Source organism: Serpula lacrymans, assembly GCF_000218685.1.
Source record: "Serpula lacrymans var. lacrymans S7.9 unplaced genomic scaffold SERLAscaffold_11, whole genome shotgun sequence".
Classification (NCBI taxonomy): Eukaryota; Fungi; Basidiomycota; class Agaricomycetes; order Boletales; family Serpulaceae; genus Serpula; species Serpula lacrymans.
The window spans coordinates 1,763,812-1,780,811 of NW_006763300.1; the positions used below are offsets into that span (position 1 = coordinate 1,763,812).

General features: G+C 47.4%; 10 protein-coding genes across 10 annotated transcripts; 5 read left to right on the forward strand and 5 right to left on the reverse strand.

Moving 5' to 3' along the window:
• Positions 1-145: 145 nt before the first annotated feature.
• Positions 146-903, reverse strand: SERLADRAFT_397642 (uncharacterized protein; the record flags this gene model as incomplete). The annotated part of the gene is made up of 4 exons (XM_007321731.1): positions 146-283; positions 345-509; positions 560-740; positions 816-903. Coding segments are annotated over 3 exons (251 nt in total), but the record flags the coding sequence as incomplete, so codon positions are not given.
• Positions 904-1,610: 707 nt separating this feature from the next.
• Positions 1,611-2,666, reverse strand: SERLADRAFT_475113 (uncharacterized protein; the record flags this gene model as incomplete). The annotated part of the gene is made up of 3 exons (XM_007321732.1): positions 1,611-2,124; positions 2,223-2,289; positions 2,422-2,666. 3 exons carry the CDS (start codon positions 2,664-2,666, stop codon positions 1,948-1,950), a joined length of 489 nt encoding a protein of 162 aa, XP_007321794.1.
• Positions 2,667-3,348: 682 nt separating this feature from the next.
• SERLADRAFT_397647 (uncharacterized protein) lies at positions 3,349-3,501 on the reverse strand (the record flags this gene model as incomplete). The annotated part of the gene is made up of 1 exon (XM_007321733.1): positions 3,349-3,501. A coding segment is annotated over one exon (153 nt), but the record flags the coding sequence as incomplete, so codon positions are not given.
• Positions 3,502-3,558: 57 nt separating this feature from the next.
• Positions 3,559-4,142, forward strand: SERLADRAFT_397648 (uncharacterized protein; the record flags this gene model as incomplete). The annotated part of the gene is made up of 1 exon (XM_007321734.1): positions 3,559-4,142. A coding segment is annotated over one exon (351 nt), but the record flags the coding sequence as incomplete, so codon positions are not given.
• A 1,917-nt stretch (positions 4,143-6,059) lies between these two features.
• SERLADRAFT_451988 (uncharacterized protein) lies at positions 6,060-7,385 on the forward strand (the record flags this gene model as incomplete). Its single annotated transcript, XM_007321735.1, has 3 exons — positions 6,060-6,588; positions 6,674-6,740; positions 6,801-7,385. The coding sequence occupies 3 exons, from the start codon at positions 6,293-6,295 to the stop codon at positions 7,056-7,058; spliced, it is 621 nt and encodes a 206-aa protein (XP_007321797.1).
• SERLADRAFT_475120 (uncharacterized protein) lies at positions 7,378-8,430 on the reverse strand (the record flags this gene model as incomplete). Its single annotated transcript, XM_007321736.1, has 3 exons — positions 7,378-7,675; positions 7,752-7,797; positions 7,877-8,430. The coding sequence occupies 3 exons, from the start codon at positions 8,045-8,047 to the stop codon at positions 7,533-7,535; spliced, it is 360 nt and encodes a 119-aa protein (XP_007321798.1).
• Positions 8,431-8,730: 300 nt separating this feature from the next.
• SERLADRAFT_475122 (uncharacterized protein) lies at positions 8,731-9,547 on the forward strand (the record flags this gene model as incomplete). Its single annotated transcript, XM_007321737.1, has 3 exons — positions 8,731-9,100; positions 9,170-9,236; positions 9,302-9,547. Coding segments are annotated over 3 exons (657 nt in total), but the record flags the coding sequence as incomplete, so codon positions are not given.
• A 694-nt stretch (positions 9,548-10,241) lies between these two features.
• SERLADRAFT_417352 (uncharacterized protein) lies at positions 10,242-12,459 on the forward strand (the record flags this gene model as incomplete). Its single annotated transcript, XM_007321738.1, has 13 exons — positions 10,242-10,364; positions 10,439-10,647; positions 10,722-10,761; positions 10,825-10,976; positions 11,035-11,071; positions 11,131-11,159; positions 11,225-11,297; positions 11,369-11,532; positions 11,669-11,751; positions 11,809-11,925; positions 11,994-12,139; positions 12,207-12,223; positions 12,309-12,459. The coding sequence occupies 10 exons, from the start codon at positions 10,480-10,482 to the stop codon at positions 12,073-12,075; spliced, it is 945 nt and encodes a 314-aa protein (XP_007321800.1).
• A 964-nt stretch (positions 12,460-13,423) lies between these two features.
• SERLADRAFT_475128 (uncharacterized protein) lies at positions 13,424-14,368 on the forward strand (the record flags this gene model as incomplete). The annotated part of the gene is made up of 1 exon (XM_007321739.1): positions 13,424-14,368. The coding sequence occupies one exon, from the start codon at positions 13,829-13,831 to the stop codon at positions 14,072-14,074; it is 246 nt and encodes an 81-aa protein (XP_007321801.1).
• Positions 14,369-14,751: 383 nt separating this feature from the next.
• Positions 14,752-16,522, reverse strand: SERLADRAFT_451996 (uncharacterized protein; the record flags this gene model as incomplete). The annotated part of the gene is made up of 4 exons (XM_007321740.1): positions 14,752-15,797; positions 15,861-16,083; positions 16,136-16,227; positions 16,283-16,522. 4 exons carry the CDS (start codon positions 16,451-16,453, stop codon positions 14,922-14,924), a joined length of 1,362 nt encoding a protein of 453 aa, XP_007321802.1.
• Between the last annotated feature and the right edge of the window lie 478 nt (positions 16,523-17,000).

The window sequence follows — 17,000 nt, forward strand, 5'->3', positions numbered from 1 at the left end:
AGAGTGAGTGGACAACTTTGCTTCCTGATATCGTCGTGTGTTTCCTCATCTCAGCTACATGCTGACACCTTTGATGACCGTACAGGTCTAACAGTGTAGTGTATACGCATTCGAGGTACACCGCCGCATTGCCTAACTAGTCAGAAGTTACCTCCGGCAAAATCTCGAATTGAACGAGGTGTTTGGATGGTGGCACCACCGTGGCACTTCATACGACAGCCGACTCATCACTCTATTAATTTAAGCATTTTTGGCAGGCTTAAATGCTTCAATGGATTTTTTTTACGTGAGATTTCACAAATCTACCTCTATTCTGCGTTGCATCTGAATCTCATTATATCATCAGCATACAAGAACAAATTAGTTGTTCGGGGTATATGCCATACTAGAAGAAACCCACTGGCTGTGCCCTATATGCTCACTCGCAATCTGTAGCGGTTCTCATGAAACATTTGCAACACTCGCGATCCAAGTCTTCACACTAAGCACAGCGCATCTAATCATGCATGGTAAGGATCTCATATTTGCTCATCTTTCTCAGAGTTCAATTTTCATATAGGATGGTACCATAACGAACATCCAAGCGCCCGTATGTGTATGTAACATAATGCTGATCGCCGGACGCGAAGTGTGCCCACACTGCAAATTTGACCATGCGGTTGTCCACCTTTCATCAGTCCACCGCTCCGGTGTAGCTATCCATGCTTCAAATCGCCATACAGTTGACACGGCCATCTGAGGTATGGTTATGCCAAAATCAATGTATAACTTAATTTGATGCCTTTTTCCTTTCTTCAACCAAAACATCACACAAGTTAAATGCGGAGTACCGCTTTGATCCGTTCGCAATATCCAAAGCTTTTTCCTATCTACCATCGAAAAGCAACCAGCCACATAGTAGGGGTTTTCAAGTTAAAACTGCGATTTGTTGCGAGTGTCTCGCTTTACAATGATGTTTGATCAGCACCATGTCCAAAAGGAATTATCTATGAACATCGCAGCAAGGAAGTACTGCAGATGTAATCACTGGTGATGGTTGTATATCCTACATAAACCCGGAGGGGTACTTGCACTATAGCCGACATCATCAACGTACACCAAACAAACTCTGTTGCGACTATCGCCCATCTTGCGCACCTTCATCTATACTACAGCTTGTTCACTGATTTATTTGTAGGCCATATAGCTAGCGGCCTTGATCAACATCAGAATGACACCTATTCATGGCTATCACCGTACTTATTTGCAAGTCCCTGCTTCGCGTGGCCTGGAATTGTCCAGTTAAAAGTGTTCCGTCGCTTTATGAGTTATCTAACATCCCTCACGTTCTCCCGATCAGTGCTTGGGTCTGTAATATCAATAACACTATCGACTCAGTCGTCGGTCCAGCTTTCTGCAGTGCAAATAACCTCGTACTCATTACTATTACAACCGCTCACGGTATGGTTCAACTACACGTTCTGAGCTAACGTCGGTAATCATTCTTGGTTGAGCGCTGATGGGAGGCTGATGAACTGGTGGGAATTGCCTATTTTCTTTAAGCACATTATGATCCATGAAGCCGGATGTCTGATTTCGCAAATTACGCCACGGATGGCCGTGGTGGATCGATTCGATCTTATTGTATTGCTCTGCAGATCGGGATGATACTACAATGTAAACAAAAAGGCTATTCAACGGCGACATCTATCAAGCAAGCATAGGGTATGTATGACAAATAAACGAGAAAGAACGTGTATGACTAGCAAATGTCAACCGTTCCATTGGACAACTTCGCAAGGTCGGAAATAAAACGACTACTCCGAAAACGATAAAAGACCAGCAGCGAAAGATTCCCTGTAAAAGTAGCAGTGTAGACAAGTTCGTTTTGGGGGTGTACGGCTGCCGTGAGTATGAGAATACATTCTTCGCACATGCAGATGGAGTATTTGCTCCAGACTTTTACAGTCATGAGGTCCCCTTCTTTTCTGAATTTCGCCGTTCACCTTCCACGTAGAGAAATGTGACTATCACGTCTTCGAGGATGGTCATTCCGTGCGGCGTGACGTGCAGAAGAGCGGGGTTATGACCACTGAGAGGGGTGAAAGTAGCCGCTGGAGCTTTCTTGCTGTCATTACTTGAAAGCTTCGAGGCATTTGAGAGGAAAGAGTGTAGATTGTGCGATAAGTCACGTAGTTAGTAGTGCGGTGATAGTTCCGAAGAGTGGATTTTGGGGGACATACCCAGGATGAACCTTCGCGGAATTTCCATTTGTATGATTGGCCGTTTACAGCAATGAATGTCCTTGAACTTTACGGGGAAAAAAAAGCAGAAGCCAGCAAGGCACCAACATTAGTATCAACATCAATTTTCCCCGACATTGACCAGCCAACCGGAAGCAGAGACGAGAACATGGGAGACGAAGGTGATAAAGATACTCACGAGCCAAACAGCTTACTCCTGTGCACGACGACGTCCCGAAGACCTATGCGCACGATGGCAGCGTGAGCCGACTGCCATTCGATTCTCCCAATTTCAGGATCCATCTCGCCCCCCCTCTGTATTTTTTTCACGGTCGTGGTCGAGGTAGTAAAATAATAAGGCGTGTCGACACGGTAGACAGGGTGTCCGTCAGGGGAGACGAGGACGGTGTTGAATGGGGTATCGACTGCGAGTGAAAAATTCATGGCTGAGGTGACAGGGAACTTGGAGAAGGTTTTTTTATTTAATTACGGTTCACGGGCAGTTGACGCTCGCAGGTGTTGCATCGATACTTTGTGTGGCAGCACCTGAGCACAGTTATCGGAACCCATTCCCGACAGAAGGCTTCCACGAGTATCTCTTTTTTGCCACGAGCCGTCTGTAATTAAGACTTAAACTGAAAATGAAGGGCCGGTTTTGGGAGACTGCGCGTGGCTGGCCCCCTCGAGGATTTCTGGGACAATGGGAAAGATCCTTGAGACACTGTTGACAGTGATACGGCGCTGACGCTGGCTGAGTTGTGACTACGCGGTTACTAGTATGATTAAATCATGTCTAGTGTAGTGGCATGTGCACTCGGTTATGTAATATTGCCTTTTTGAGGTGGAGTAGCATTGAACGACACTACACAACATTGCAACGATGGTAGAACAACTAGGCCGACTAAGTAAGAGATAATACATAGATTTTACAAGACAGTATCAGATCCCCAAGTAAAAAGAAAGTATGTGTCAGTGCTACTCTAGGAATGCAGATTGAAATTTAACAATAATGAATGCAAGGACTGAGATCCCCAAAACAAATCAAACAACGCCCAAACAACTTCCTCCACCCTTCTCTTACCACCAACATATCTCACAAACCGGATACCAGAGAACTCATCGTACATCACAACTCGTCCACGCTGATCATGCTCGAGAGCCCGCTTCTCTTATAGGTCTTGGGTGCTTCCAAATTGGGAAGCCTGCGCATTGGCTTGCCAACGGCGTGGACACGGTGGAGAAGGATACCAGCGACGACCTTCAACCTCGTCTCCCTGTCCTGGGCTGCCTTCTGTTGGACGAGCGCATCAGAATGAATATTCTGCGGAAGCCGCACGGTATAGGTATGGTACGATTGTGATGCAAGATGCGTGCGAGCGTGGGTTTTCGGGTCCACCCTGTAGAGGTGACTGATGTCGATATCGACGGTTGGACTGAGAGCATGCACGTCTGTGAATGGATCTTCAGACGGGAAGGGAATGGTCGTTCTGCATGTTCTCGGTGGGGGTGGGGGCGGTGCACGGCGCGAGCTGCGCAGTGGAGGTCTCTGGGAGCGTCTGCTCGCAGAAGGATTAGATATGGACGCAGGAATGGTGCGCCAGACTGCTTTAGGCATATTTGGTGGATATCGGGTGTTTATTAAAGCGTATTGGTCTATTGATGGATATGAAAATCTGGATCGTGAAGAGGAGTTCGTGTATGATGGGAAGCCAGAGAAGGTACCGTGGATGGAGAGAGCAGGCGCAGCCATGTCGAATTACAGAGTATGAACCTGTCGAAGGTGATGGTGATAGGATAAGATAGGAGGAGGAGGAGATGATGGGATGGGCTGAGAGGGAATGTGGGGAATGTCTAAAGGTTTATAACGATAAGAAACAAGGGATGGCGAAGCGAAATACTTGAAAGGGAGAGAACCTGGGTCGGATTAGGAAGCGGACTAGGCCCATAATACAACGTCCGAGAAGCAAACCACGGCCACGCCCGGCCCACAGCCTTCTTGCCCCATACGTGGATAACAAAAACTGCACTCATCCTCACGACATCCTTCCCATTTCGAACACAAAGGTCTCGCTTTTGATGGTCACCAATCCAATATCATATCCCTCTTTTTTTCCTTTGTTCTCTCTCGCATTCTTCCCCCATACACAATAGAGCTCTCTTCGCCAAAATAGCCGTTAACGGCGTTTTCGTCAAGCTGAGTTCAGTTCGACCCCACATCATGTCGCAATGTGGCTTTCTGTCGTCGTTATTGTATTGAAATGCTTGGATTCTTTCAATGAGGTGAGGATCTGTCACGCAGGCTACAGGACGCCCTGGATGAGTCGATACACTGCCGGCATACGATCGAGAATGCAAAGGTCAGATGATGTACAGCGCTCTTCACAGTCTCCAGGTGATCCTTTACATATCCCCCGCGAGTGAAGATCAAGCGAGAACCGCTCAAGGATGAAGTCACCTACCTCAGAGTAACATCCCATCGCCTGGATGAGATTCATGACCAGAACTGTACGAATAATTCTTGATACGCTGGCAGTGTACGGCGGGCGGCCTATCGCTTGGGCAGAAACAGCTATACGACGCGCTAGCTTAACAACGATGCCAGCACGTAGTAAGTCTTGTAAGCCCGTATCAACACTCCAAATTGTCGTATCATTTTCGTCGTCCTGGGCGATGTTGACATCCTCAGGCCAGCTAAGTCTCCCGGTTCAATCGTTTTACCCCCTCGCATTCTACGTGTATTTATACTCTGGCGCGATTTTATGTTGCTGCGGAAGGATGTATGATGGTTGGCGTGGGCATGCTCTATGTAGGATGCGTTCTTCTCAGGGATATTACAGGTGCTTGACTTATTCTAGTTGGATATATGCGCAGTGTCGAGCCAAGGTTGTAAGTAGCAAGCTTCTTCTCGTCCTGTATCATCTGCTTATAACCAGGGTCGTATAACTACACACAGGAGAATCAGATTTTCATCTCGCTAGGGAAGATATATTCTTGTACGAGTCTGACAAGGGCTTGTTGATAAAAGAGTCCCCCTTGAGAGTGTCATTCGCAGTATGATCCAACAGGCGGGTATTAGTCTTGTCTCCTGACCGGACCAATTACTGATATGGATTCATAGATTTTTGATGTCAGCTATGGGGAACATATCGAGGGGAAGAATCCTTGGTGTTGAACAACGCACTACAGGAACGTTTGCTAGTAGGAGTAGGCTAGTAAGTAATTCCAGTATTTACCGTTCAAAAAATTGACCGAGTCATATCTTCGCAATCCCTGTTATCCTACATCCAGGATAATGCTATTTATCGCTGGAAGTATACATACACAAGCCGCAGAACTACTTGACGAACAAGTAAAACTTGCACTTGCTTCTCGTATACCTTGTGGCTTGAGAAGAGAAGGTGCTGCCTCATAAGTGTATAGGGGGATATCGTTCTTGATACGCTCTTACTGTTGGTGATCAGCTCAATATCGAGCACCTTGAACCCAGGATCGTGCAGTTGTGATTCTGGTGAGTGAGTAGTTATGCTCGCGGGTGGTATCTAAATTCCGGGCCCAGACTTTCCACTAGTCACTCAGTTGTAGTGGATGGCTGTTCTTTCACGGTCTGGGGCATAGTATGAGGAAGAGCGCGAATTCTCCGACATGTGGTAGAAAATGCTGCTGTTATTTGGAGGGCTCTTTGAATCAGGATCATCTAGTTTCGTCACGTGTCACATGTGTCACGTCAGTATTGCTGTGCCCGACACAAGCGACACTGCAGTAAGTGGGCTGTGCCATGGTTTTTCTGTTTGGAAAACATGCTTATAAGTATGCCATCAGAAGATGGTGGAGAACTGCAAGGCACAGTCGTCACATTTGTTTAGTGGCTTTCATTCTGATTGAGGTCAGCTGTGGCCCTAGTGGACTTTGTCAGTCAATGTGCTCGACCTATTTGTCTTGGGTCCTCAATCACAAGATACGCCTCACATCCCGTTCCATTATACACCGCCTTCGAGAGTAACCATAAAAAAACCCCTGATTGTCACCCTAGGATAACTGGAAGTCGAACCTCAAGTTACTAGTATACCGCCATGGATTCGCAAGTGACTCTCGTTGACCCAGCCATCTTAGCACTCGCTAGTATCATCCTAGATTTCGACCGCGATGACATGAAACGGACGACTATCCGCATACGGGGTGCTACCAGCACCCAACCTTATTATTACGTCGAGACGACCAAGTCGGATAGTCGGACAGTCGTTCGTACGGGGGACCATGTTATTGCGACGGTCGAGCGCAGAGATATTTTTCCTGACCAGATCACGTTCAAAGGTTCGCAGTCAATGAATCTCAGCAAATGGCTCAAGTCTCCCAAGATGGCCAAATTGTGAGTATCTTTCTCATGCTTTACGCCTCGCTTGTCCTGTTGGTGGAGTCTCGTGTGTAATGATACTGTGTTTTCGGATTCTTAGCCCTATCAGCTTTGTAAAGGATGAAAAACGATATGAGTGGAGAATCAACTTCATTGGTCAGGTTGCTGTGAGTTTTCCTGTATGCCTACCTTGCTATTAGCTCTTAGTATAATTTGAACCCTTCAAGTTATACGAAGAAGGTGCGGCGGTCACTGACGCCATCGCCTGGTTCCAAGCCTCGCGCAAACGCGTCGTAGACGGCAGACCAGTGGTTTACAACGCCTTGCTCGCACTCAAGCCCGAAGCCGATCTCATGCGCGATACCGTCCTCGTGTCGTGTCTGCTGGTAGAACAGAAGGCGAGGATGAACGCGAAGGCGAACGAACTCGCAGTTGGGAGGGCTATATTTGAAGAAACGGGATTGATAGCTGGCTCACCATTTTGATACTGCTATGATTTTCATACATGGCGCTGGTGGTGAGACGAGCTTTGAAGCAGTATTTGTGACGATAATTAGCGGTCGTAGCCTTTTTAAATAATAAAACTAACACTCCTACTCTTTCGACACAGCGCGGCTGGGGAAGAAGACTGCTGTACCATAGGTTTCTTCGACGATGATCATTTGATATATTGACAATTAAAACGACTGATGGACTTGTACGACCATGCACGTCGTCAAGCTTTTGGCGTACGAGAAAGGCCATGACATCTACACATTCCACTCGACAGTGACGCTCATCGACAAAGACGATATGGTGGCGGATCTGAAAACGCTCACTAGCATTGCAGCACAGCTCAATGTGATTGAAATAGGGGCTTCCTATGGAAGGTACGACATTACTTGAATTGCCTTTCCGCATGCTGATGTGCCGTTTAGCCGTACCAATTTTTAGGCATAGGGGATACAGAAGAGCTTCGCTCACGTTTGCGTGATAATCACAACTGACTTGACCAGTTCTGTGGCCATCTCACTTCGATGTAGATGAAGAAGTGTCAGTTCCCTTCCATTGGCTACGAGCAATAGGGGCCAGATCGAGAGTGGCACGAAAATTGTGTTAATTGCTGAAAATGTTCCGGGGAAGAGGCCTCAGGACGAGGAAGAAGAAGTGATTGGAAGACTGGGGGAAAGTATGCTTACCTGTGGTACCACGCTTGGCAATTTTGACGTGCGCTTGACGTCTAGCCTTCGACAAAATCATCAATCAAACATTGTCCGTCAAATCTCACTCGGTCAGCACGAAGTCGACGAATGATCATGCTCACCAAAATCAGGGAATGCCGATCCTCGTTAGTCGTTATGCTAGGAGCTTCACTCCTATCCTTGCTCCCACAATCGAATTCAGTTATCCTGTGTTCACTGAGTTTAAAGCTAATATCTGGGACACGTCCCGTCATGCGCCCCCCGACGTTATCCGGCCATATGGCCAAGCTCATAGAGGTTGCTTCCCAAATTGCGACGACCGAGGCTAGCCGAGAGGAGCTAACTGGGTGATATTTGGCGGACGATTTTGCGCGAGCCAAACATTTTTATTGTGGAGGATGAAGGAGTCCAGAGAAAGGATATAATTATTGATTCAAATGGGCAGGTAGGCACGGGGAAGTGAGGTACCCGCGGCACCTTTCGAGCGGTGCGGGATGGGTGGAAGATTACGGGCCCATTACACTTGAGCATGATGTGGGAATGGGGAACCGTTTGTAGGCTTGTGAGATAGTGTGCCAGAAGTAGTGCCTGGTGATGTTTTTGATAGCACTGACTCGTTAGAAGCACTAACCAGCTTTTCATGATCTTAACAGTTTACAATCAAACATGCTGCCAATTACGATTCGTTCTTTATGATTAAATAATTGCCAGTGACAACAGGTAATATGTACCCGACAACACTGCAGTACTTGAGGTTTTCAACACGATCGATAACCCTGCCCCTATGAACGGAGTCAGGGGTTCGTACACTACGATGGATTACTACTACTAATAGTCGACGAGTGACTGGCCGCTCTCCCAGTAATTACTAAGCCTCTGCACAGCACTCGGGGACACCATCCTCACACACAGGAGAACGACATGAGAAATGCCGCCTGATCTTGTCTGTCAGGTTTCCGCTTTTCACGGAAAAGAAGCACAGCCCTCTCGATTGTCATTTAAATGAACCGCTCACAAAGACATATGTGTGCATACACAGCTGGAATGGATTCCCCGATAACATATGTTAACTCTCCTGCTCCTTCTGATGCAAGTACAATCCTCGACTTTAAGCGCGACGTGATGACACACACGAAGATCACTGTGCGGGGGGATAGTACTACTTGCTATACGGTCGAGACATTTAAAGCGGGAGTTGGTGGTGTAAAAACTGTGGTTCGCCAGAGTAACAGGACATTAGCTGCTATAGAACGGAGGGACATATTGCCAGACCAGGTAACGCTGCGCGACGGCGATGCGCCCATCAATTTGAACAAGTGGCTGAAGTCACCTGTGTTTTCAATGTTGTGAGTTTTTCCTATAGACTTACCTTTCTGGTAAAAGGCTGGCTGAAGATAGTATTCTGATGTGGGTAGTCCGATCACTTTTGAAGAGGCAGGGAAAAAGTATAGTTGGACACGGAGTTCGAAAGGCCAGCTATCGGTGAGGGAGTTTTACGTACACGTAACCGTATCCTTTGTGAACCTGACACAATTTACGACCTTGAGTTATATGAAAAAGGAAGTGAACATAAGAGTGCTGGATGTATCGCGTGGTTCCAACCTTCCCGTCTATCGCTAGAGGGCAAGGACTTGGACACAGTTTCGCACTGTGCCTACCTTGCACTCAAAGAAGAAGCTGATCAAATCCGTGATGTAGTGGTGGTGACGTGCCTGCTGGTAGAACAGAAGGCAAGGATGAAGGATAAAGCAAAGGGAACGAAGGCTATTAACGGGGGCTTTGGGATGATAGAGATTACTGCGTGATAGAGATTATTGCGTGATAAAGATTATTGCCATTAGTTGATCCTCTCGAATGCTTTCTGGCATCGTATTTATGCGATCATACGTCGTTCGTTCGAGACCTCACGTTGAGTGATAGGTGCCAGTGCAAGGGAGACACTGCTGTATGCATTTGCCCTGGAGACTACATTGCCTGAGTGGGAGTATTTAGGACTGCATGAGTATCAACGACATAGACACGACAGGAACCACTGACGCCTTCAAAATAGAATCTGACCTCAGTGAATTTGTGTTGTTCGGTTTGAGGACCTGTGATACTGAATTACTGGTAGACCTTGTATCTATTTCTGCTGATCAAGGGAGCGAAGAAAGCGAGACGAGGGTGAATTTGATGCTATCGAGCCCCCTTTATGAATTTTCACTTGGATATTGGTGTGGGGCAGTAAAATGTCGTCTGAAGAAACACACATACCACGATGAGGTTTACATCCGGTTTGATATGTAGCAGAAAAGAATTAGAATTATCGTGATTACCGCTCCATAGGCTGGTTTGGCGCCATATGTAAGTAATGATTTTCATAGCGAGTGGCTAAAGCCAACGAGCGTTTTCAAAGTTGTGTCAACTGGAGTCTTTTTATTTGGCTCTTTCATTCCGTCCGTGCCGCAAGTAGCATATGAATTGAATACAACCAACTCCTTTATTAGGTTTGCCCTTTCTCAGTGCTATTTACGTGCAACGATAACGCCTTTCTCTTTAGCTTGTCTATCGGTGACTCCACTTTTGCTGCTGCTGCGGGTTGTCTCACATGGGGCGCAAATTCGGGTTACTGTGAGTCCAAGTATTCGTATTCTCGGAAACCGTGTTTTAAAAACCACTTCAACACGCATTTGCGTACTAAATAGATGGTCAAAGACCCGTTTACCTCTTGAGCACTCCGTGCATAATGTTAGGATCCCTCAGAGTAGCTTTCTCCATGACCGTTCAACAGCTTCTATTCTGGCGCTTCGTCCAGTCGTTCGGTGCAGGAGCAGGCCTTTCAGTTGGAATCGCTGTTATCAGCGATGTCTTTAAAGTGGAGGAAAGAGGTACTGCGATGGGTATTTCTATGGCTGTAAGACGCGATTCCCTCTCTTGCTGTCGCTCGATATCCACATTGTCATCTGACTCCTGATTCCATGCTTCCAGGCTCAGCTCATCGGTCCTGCTATCGGTCCTGTGTATGGAGGTAAGTTGATCTATGCCCATTGGCGCAGTACTATTAGCAAATGTTTTATATCTATTTATCTAGGTTTCGCAACGCACGATGCTTCGTGGCGCGTCATGCAATATGCCTTTGCTATAGCCTCCACCGCCTCCTTCCTCCCCATCCTCGCTCTTTCCCAGAGGCAAGTCACCCGAACACCCTCCGGCTTCTGCAGAGCCCAAATAGTGTTAATAATCGTATGTCCCTTCTTTCCCCTGTAATACGTGGTTTTTCAGTCCGTTTGATCTTTGACAGTGTGCCATCGGGGCTATCACGTTGATCACGGACTTTGGTAAGTTTTTTTTTCTGGCTCGGTGTGCGGATACCCATGTTGATGTTGTACCACACTAGCACTTTGGGTACCTCTGCCGTTCACTGTCGTGAGTTATACCATGGCTCTTGTATCATCATTGCTGTTAAAATTTTCTGATAAATTAATAATCAGGGTGAGCGATACGGAATTCACAACGAAGCCTGGGTCGGAGCTTGCTTCTTACCCTCGGGGCTCGGAAATATAAGTAAGTCTATCTCTACGTTTCTCGCACTCGTCGCGACTTTGGGGTCTTACGTTTTGACGCACCAAACCTAGTCGGTGCACGCATTGCCGGGCGCATCTCTGACAATATTGTCAAGCGTAAGCGAGAAAAGGGCGATGGCGCCTGGACGCCAGAAAACAGACTGCGGGGGAGCGAACTAGGCTCGCTTTTCCTCGTGCCGCTCTCACCTCTCCTTTCCGGGTTCGCGACCAGATACGTCGGTGGCAATTTGGGTGTTACGCTCAGTCTTGTTGCGCTATTCATGAATGGGTTCGGGGCGTGGTCAACCCCTTGCCTTCCTTATTCTAGCTTTTAACTTTTATAAATGTCGTCCTTTTCTTTCTGGCGACTAGATTGTCTTTGTCTTGACGCCTTGCGCCACATACATGGTTGACATCCTCTATGCTCACAGCGTAGAGGTCGTAGCTGTAGAAGAGTAAGTATGTATCCTTCGTTAAAAGAACAACACATCGACCTCACCTTTCTCTTCTAGCGGATTCCGAGCACTCCTTTTGTCGATCATCACCACTGCAATTGTACCTTCCATAAACACCATCGCAGTCCTCCCCATTGACACTCTTACTGCGATTTTTGCCCTCGTAGCCTATGGGTTAGTACATCGGCTCCACCCCCAGCTGTTACGTCCGGTTTCCTAACCGTTATCATCTCCCAACTCAGCCTTTTACGTTTCCTCATCCATTACGGCGCACGCCTGAGGGCCTGGAAAGACGTTGGTTATTCAACCGCGAACAACAACTAGACGAAACAAAGATGTCATTTGGTATCAGGAGGAATCAAAATCATACATCATACACGAAGCAAAAGTAAGCAGGACAAGACATATATTATTTACTTCATCGTACTTCTCCCTCATTCATTTGATTGTCATAGGTACAACGGAACCGATTGTAAACATGAAAAAAGTTGTAAAATGCGGCTCAGCTTTTTATTTTTCTTCCACCACTTTCATATTCGTACTAGTTATTTTCATAGATTTGAATCGTAAAAAGGCGTGCCAGCTAGAAGGATAGAAACAGATAGAGCAGTGTTGTGAAATCCACGGAATAAAAAGATGAAGGTGTGACACTACAGGCTACAAGCATACAATGGCAGAGCATATGGCGTCGAAAATTCAAAACAAACAAAAAGCGTACACCTCTTCCCTCATCTTGGATATCCAAAATGTTATCTGGTACGATCAATGAACGCGCAGGGTGAAAAACCCAAATATTAAGCATACAAGTTGATGCAATCAGCAGATATAATAAAACCCACCTCTCTCAACCATTATAGCAAAACATGGTGAAAGAATAACTATAAGAAATCAGCTCCATCGATATCAGCAACAATTGAACGAGAAAGTGGAGATCTGAGGTGATCGCTAGGGATCGCAGCAGCAGTTCTGCGCTTCGTCAGCGGCTTGACAGTTTCATTCCGACGGAAAACCATCTGTGCGACCAGTTGGGAAATGCTACTAAACGCTCTACGACGATGGTTGTCTTCCTTGCAGGGAGAACCGAGCCTGTCGCCAAGTTTGATTCGTAGAAGTGCACCGACCTCTTTGCTTCTCTCTTTTTCTTTCCTGCGCACCCGCCGTGTTTCCGCGCGTGACGCGAGATCATGAGGATCGACGAGAGCTTCCATGCGACGTGCAGATCTCTCGGCGGCGAGAGACCGCTTCCGGAGGTCATACAAATGCACGAGCTCAGGATCAGCAGCATCCTCTGACGAAAGGTTCAGATCAAAGTCTTCAGGCGACGGCGATCGAGGAAGAGGCACATCGCGCGGATCGTCAACGAATAAAAGAGGCTGGCTTGGAGTTGGTGGATAGAAGAATGGCTGCGGAACCAATGGAGGCGGAAGCAGTTCGTCGTCTGTGTCAGCTCCTGGGAGAGATATCAGTGTATGGCTGGGAGAGACGGGCGTTGGATACGGGTTGACTTCGGCAGAGTCGATATCCATGTCCATGTCCAGCTCAGGGAGAGACGAGCAAGAACGCCTACACGGCGAAGCTGGTGTCGGTAGCTGTGGAGCTTCGTCGTCCACGTCTGGAAGACTCAAATGAGAGACAGACGGAGAATGTGGTTCCATAAATTCCATTCGAGAGTCATGATAGGACGTAGATGATGACTGCTGTGGTTGCTTTCCAGAACGATCGCGAGATGACCACGGTATGGCAAGGGGCCTCAACAACGGGCGGTGATTGTGAAAACCAAGTAGCTGAGACGGCTCTTCTAGCGGGGGCGACGACAAAGAAGGAAAATGAGCAGTTCCATCATCCAGATTCGTGAAAGGCATATCTGCAGACAGGTCCATATCATCTGACAAAGGAGGGGGCCATAACGGCGGACAAAATGGGTCTGCAGGAGACTGGCTATCGTCCATTAGTCTGGTCTTGTGCAAAGCAGGGACAAAATCCGAATTCCTATCCGACGAATTACACAATCTATGCGAATTCCAAGTAGGGGAGAGAGGCGATAGGAGCGGAAGGGCCAAGCTATCCGAGTAAACGGATGCCTCTGGCGGGTCGCTCTGCCTTTCATTGTCTTCAGATGGGCCTCCAGATGATTCCACAATATTCTCGTCCTCTTCATCCTCATACTCGAACGATGGATCATCGTCGTACTCAGGCAATGTGCAAAGTGTATGAGGCAAGGTTGGCGGTGGCGTTAGAGGTTTGTAGTTCGAAATGTCCTCGCGACGCATGGCCAATGGAGAATCAAGGACGGATGATGCCTGCGATGAGAAAATCGGGATAAAATCGTCGCTTTCTTCTGGTAATGGGACAGTGTATTTGGATGTAGAACTGGTGGACGGGGGTGATGGATACACGTTAGACAGATTGCGATAATGGGCGCAGGGCGATTCGTGAGATGCCTGGTGTACAAAAGACAAGTGGGACGAAGCACGTTGTGGAGGACGCTGGGCAGGGTATGGCGGATTGCATAAATCGATACCTGAATGGAGCCAGGGTGATGTGGAGATGGATTCGTGTGATGTCGAAGATGTGTTGACTTGAGAGGTGGAAAAAAGCGGAAAAGTGTGGGTTGGCCAGAAGGTATCCATAGCAGAGATCCCCATGTTGTTTGCTTTGTCCATTCGAATCTGCAAAGGCTGGTTGTGGATGAAAGAGAGCAGGTCAGGGTGGTTGAAAAAGCATGTTGGGCGAAGCGAGGAGACAAGGAGCGAAAAGGCTTACTATCGTCGGTCACATCAATATTAAAGCAAACATGACCCAAGTACAGAAGAAAAAGATGAATCTGGCTGGAGAACAAGGATGTTCTGTGGTTTTGGAGGCTGCGTTTGCCCAACCTTCTTGTAACCTCGTGTTGGCCCAAGTGGCTGAGATTCCTGCCAGCGTGGCGGCGCGCGTCTGATGGCCTGCACCCATCCTCGTTGCAGATCTAATCGCTTCTTTATCTCACATCATTATCATTCTTCGTAAAAGAACCCCGTTTGATATTACAACACTACTCTACATAATCCATATCATAATCATAAACACCCCAGCCCTGTCACACTGTAGTCCGTAGCCGGCACCTCTTTCGCTCAAAACAATGGAACCACCGTCCTTCAGAAAATCAGTCAGTTAGTAAAGCTCGATCATCAAGTTCTCCTGGCGGAGACGCGAAGCCATAGCGTCTCTTCACCCTCACCAGCATGTGGCTGCAGCTCCCGCTCCTGCACACCCCGGTGCTTCAGCGCATACGCCCTGCATGCCTCCCTGCTTCTTTCCAGCTCCGGATCATCGTAATTGAGCGCAAAGATCGTGAACCCGGGAAAGTTGTACTCCAAGAGTGCTTTCAGGTCGGGCAGTACCTTTGGATCAGGTGAATACGTCCCAGAGCTATTATCGATAACCAACTCCCATTTCACATGATGATCGGGTGTTTCATCCGTGAACTTCTCCCATCCTCCTTCCGGGCGAGGATGGAATTCGCCGCTATATCGCACCGTCTGTGCGCAGTTGCTGTGCAGTGCATGTTTAGACGCAAAGTCAACGAAGAATGCTGCTCCGGTCTCCGAAAACCGGAACGAGTCGTCTTCTGCGGAAATGATATAGGTGTATACAGCAGGCTTGACGCGGTGCGCAAAGAGATCGTGTCCTGTGCCCCCGGTACGTGTACCGCCGTGAAGCAAGTTATACACGTCATCAGCCGAACTGATCACACCAAATACATTGGAAGTACTCCGTGCATACAGCATGTGGTGCCCAGCTTGTATCGTGGTACGCACGGCTATCGACGCAGGACCCTGGAATATAGTCTGCGCAGCCTTGTAATTACAGTTCCAGTGTTGTACGCGGTCACTAAAGAATAGTGGGACGCCTTTTAAGTAAATCTTCCATGTCGAATATAGACGAGTGTCGTGGGTATTAGTGAGAAAGCCAACTGTAGGGGAATTATGGCGAGAATATCGTATAGGTCCGTCAAATATGTATGAATGTGACTTCGCGTCGTTGGGTGATGGCGAGGACTCAATCTGAAGATATGATGACGAGCTGTCAGTATGAATTTTCGGACGTCAAATAACCATCCCTCCAACCTTGAGCCAAAATGTTCCTCTCGTGCGCTTGAATAGGGGTCCTTCAATTTCAACCTCCTTAGTCCCTGGAGAAATAGTGGTATGGAACTTTCCAATGTAGTCGTCAACTGGCGCATTATCCTTGTCCAACACTTCCACTTGTAGATTGGCGTTGGTCGGGACGTTTCGGACCTTCCAGGTCTCATTCCATACTGGTGAAAGGGTGTTGCTCTGGACCGTCGATCTAAACTCAAGTCAGCCTCATTTTGCAGCACCGTAATTCCAACATCACTTGCACGATTGAAATCTTGTGATCGATCTTTGCGATAAAATATGGATCAGCGGAGCCTACCACGTCCATCTTTGGGAGACCAGAAGCACCTATAAACTAGAGCAGAATGTCTACAGTCAGCGCGGTAGCATGATATAAATGCGATACATACCTTGATCACAACATCAACATACTTTGTCTCGATTTCGACTCCAGTTTCTTCAGACACAGATTTAGCAGCGGATTCAGCAACATTGCGTACACCGTCCTTGGCCTTCTGAGCAGCCTCGTGGACTTTCTCGAGTACCATTGCTATTTGAAGTGGGTTTTTGCGCGCAGGCATTGACAGTAAGCTAGGTGTTGCCCATTGACATAGCCGCAATGGTCTTTAAGTATCAGCAAGAAGGCACCCAAGCCTTTTCGATAAGCTGCGCAAGCATATAAACCAGGTTCCAGGGTTAGGGGCAGTGACGTAGAATCGGACTATGCCGGATACGCTCTCATCAAATTCACTGTAGAGCTTCAAGTTGGCAATGGCTCAAAATGCCATTAGGCTCATAGAATTTTCGGTAAAACGACGGTGTCATGGTGAGGTATGCAGCCTCTGATCCAGCAACATTGCACTGATAGGCCAGGATAATGATTTGTCCGAGTCCATCAAGAAACCGGCGACAAGATTGTAGTCTCAAATGAAGCCTCATTACCACAGAAGGTGGGTGTCATCTGTTGTAACGGGCGAACGACTTTTGTCTCATATTTATCTCTGTCCAGCCTTCGACCATAACCTGGAAAGTAGAAAGTCATGATATTGGTATTTTGATTGCTAGGTATCGTGTTACGATCTAACATTCGCCTAGACGCAAGTGGTATCTATCGTGATACAGACCAGG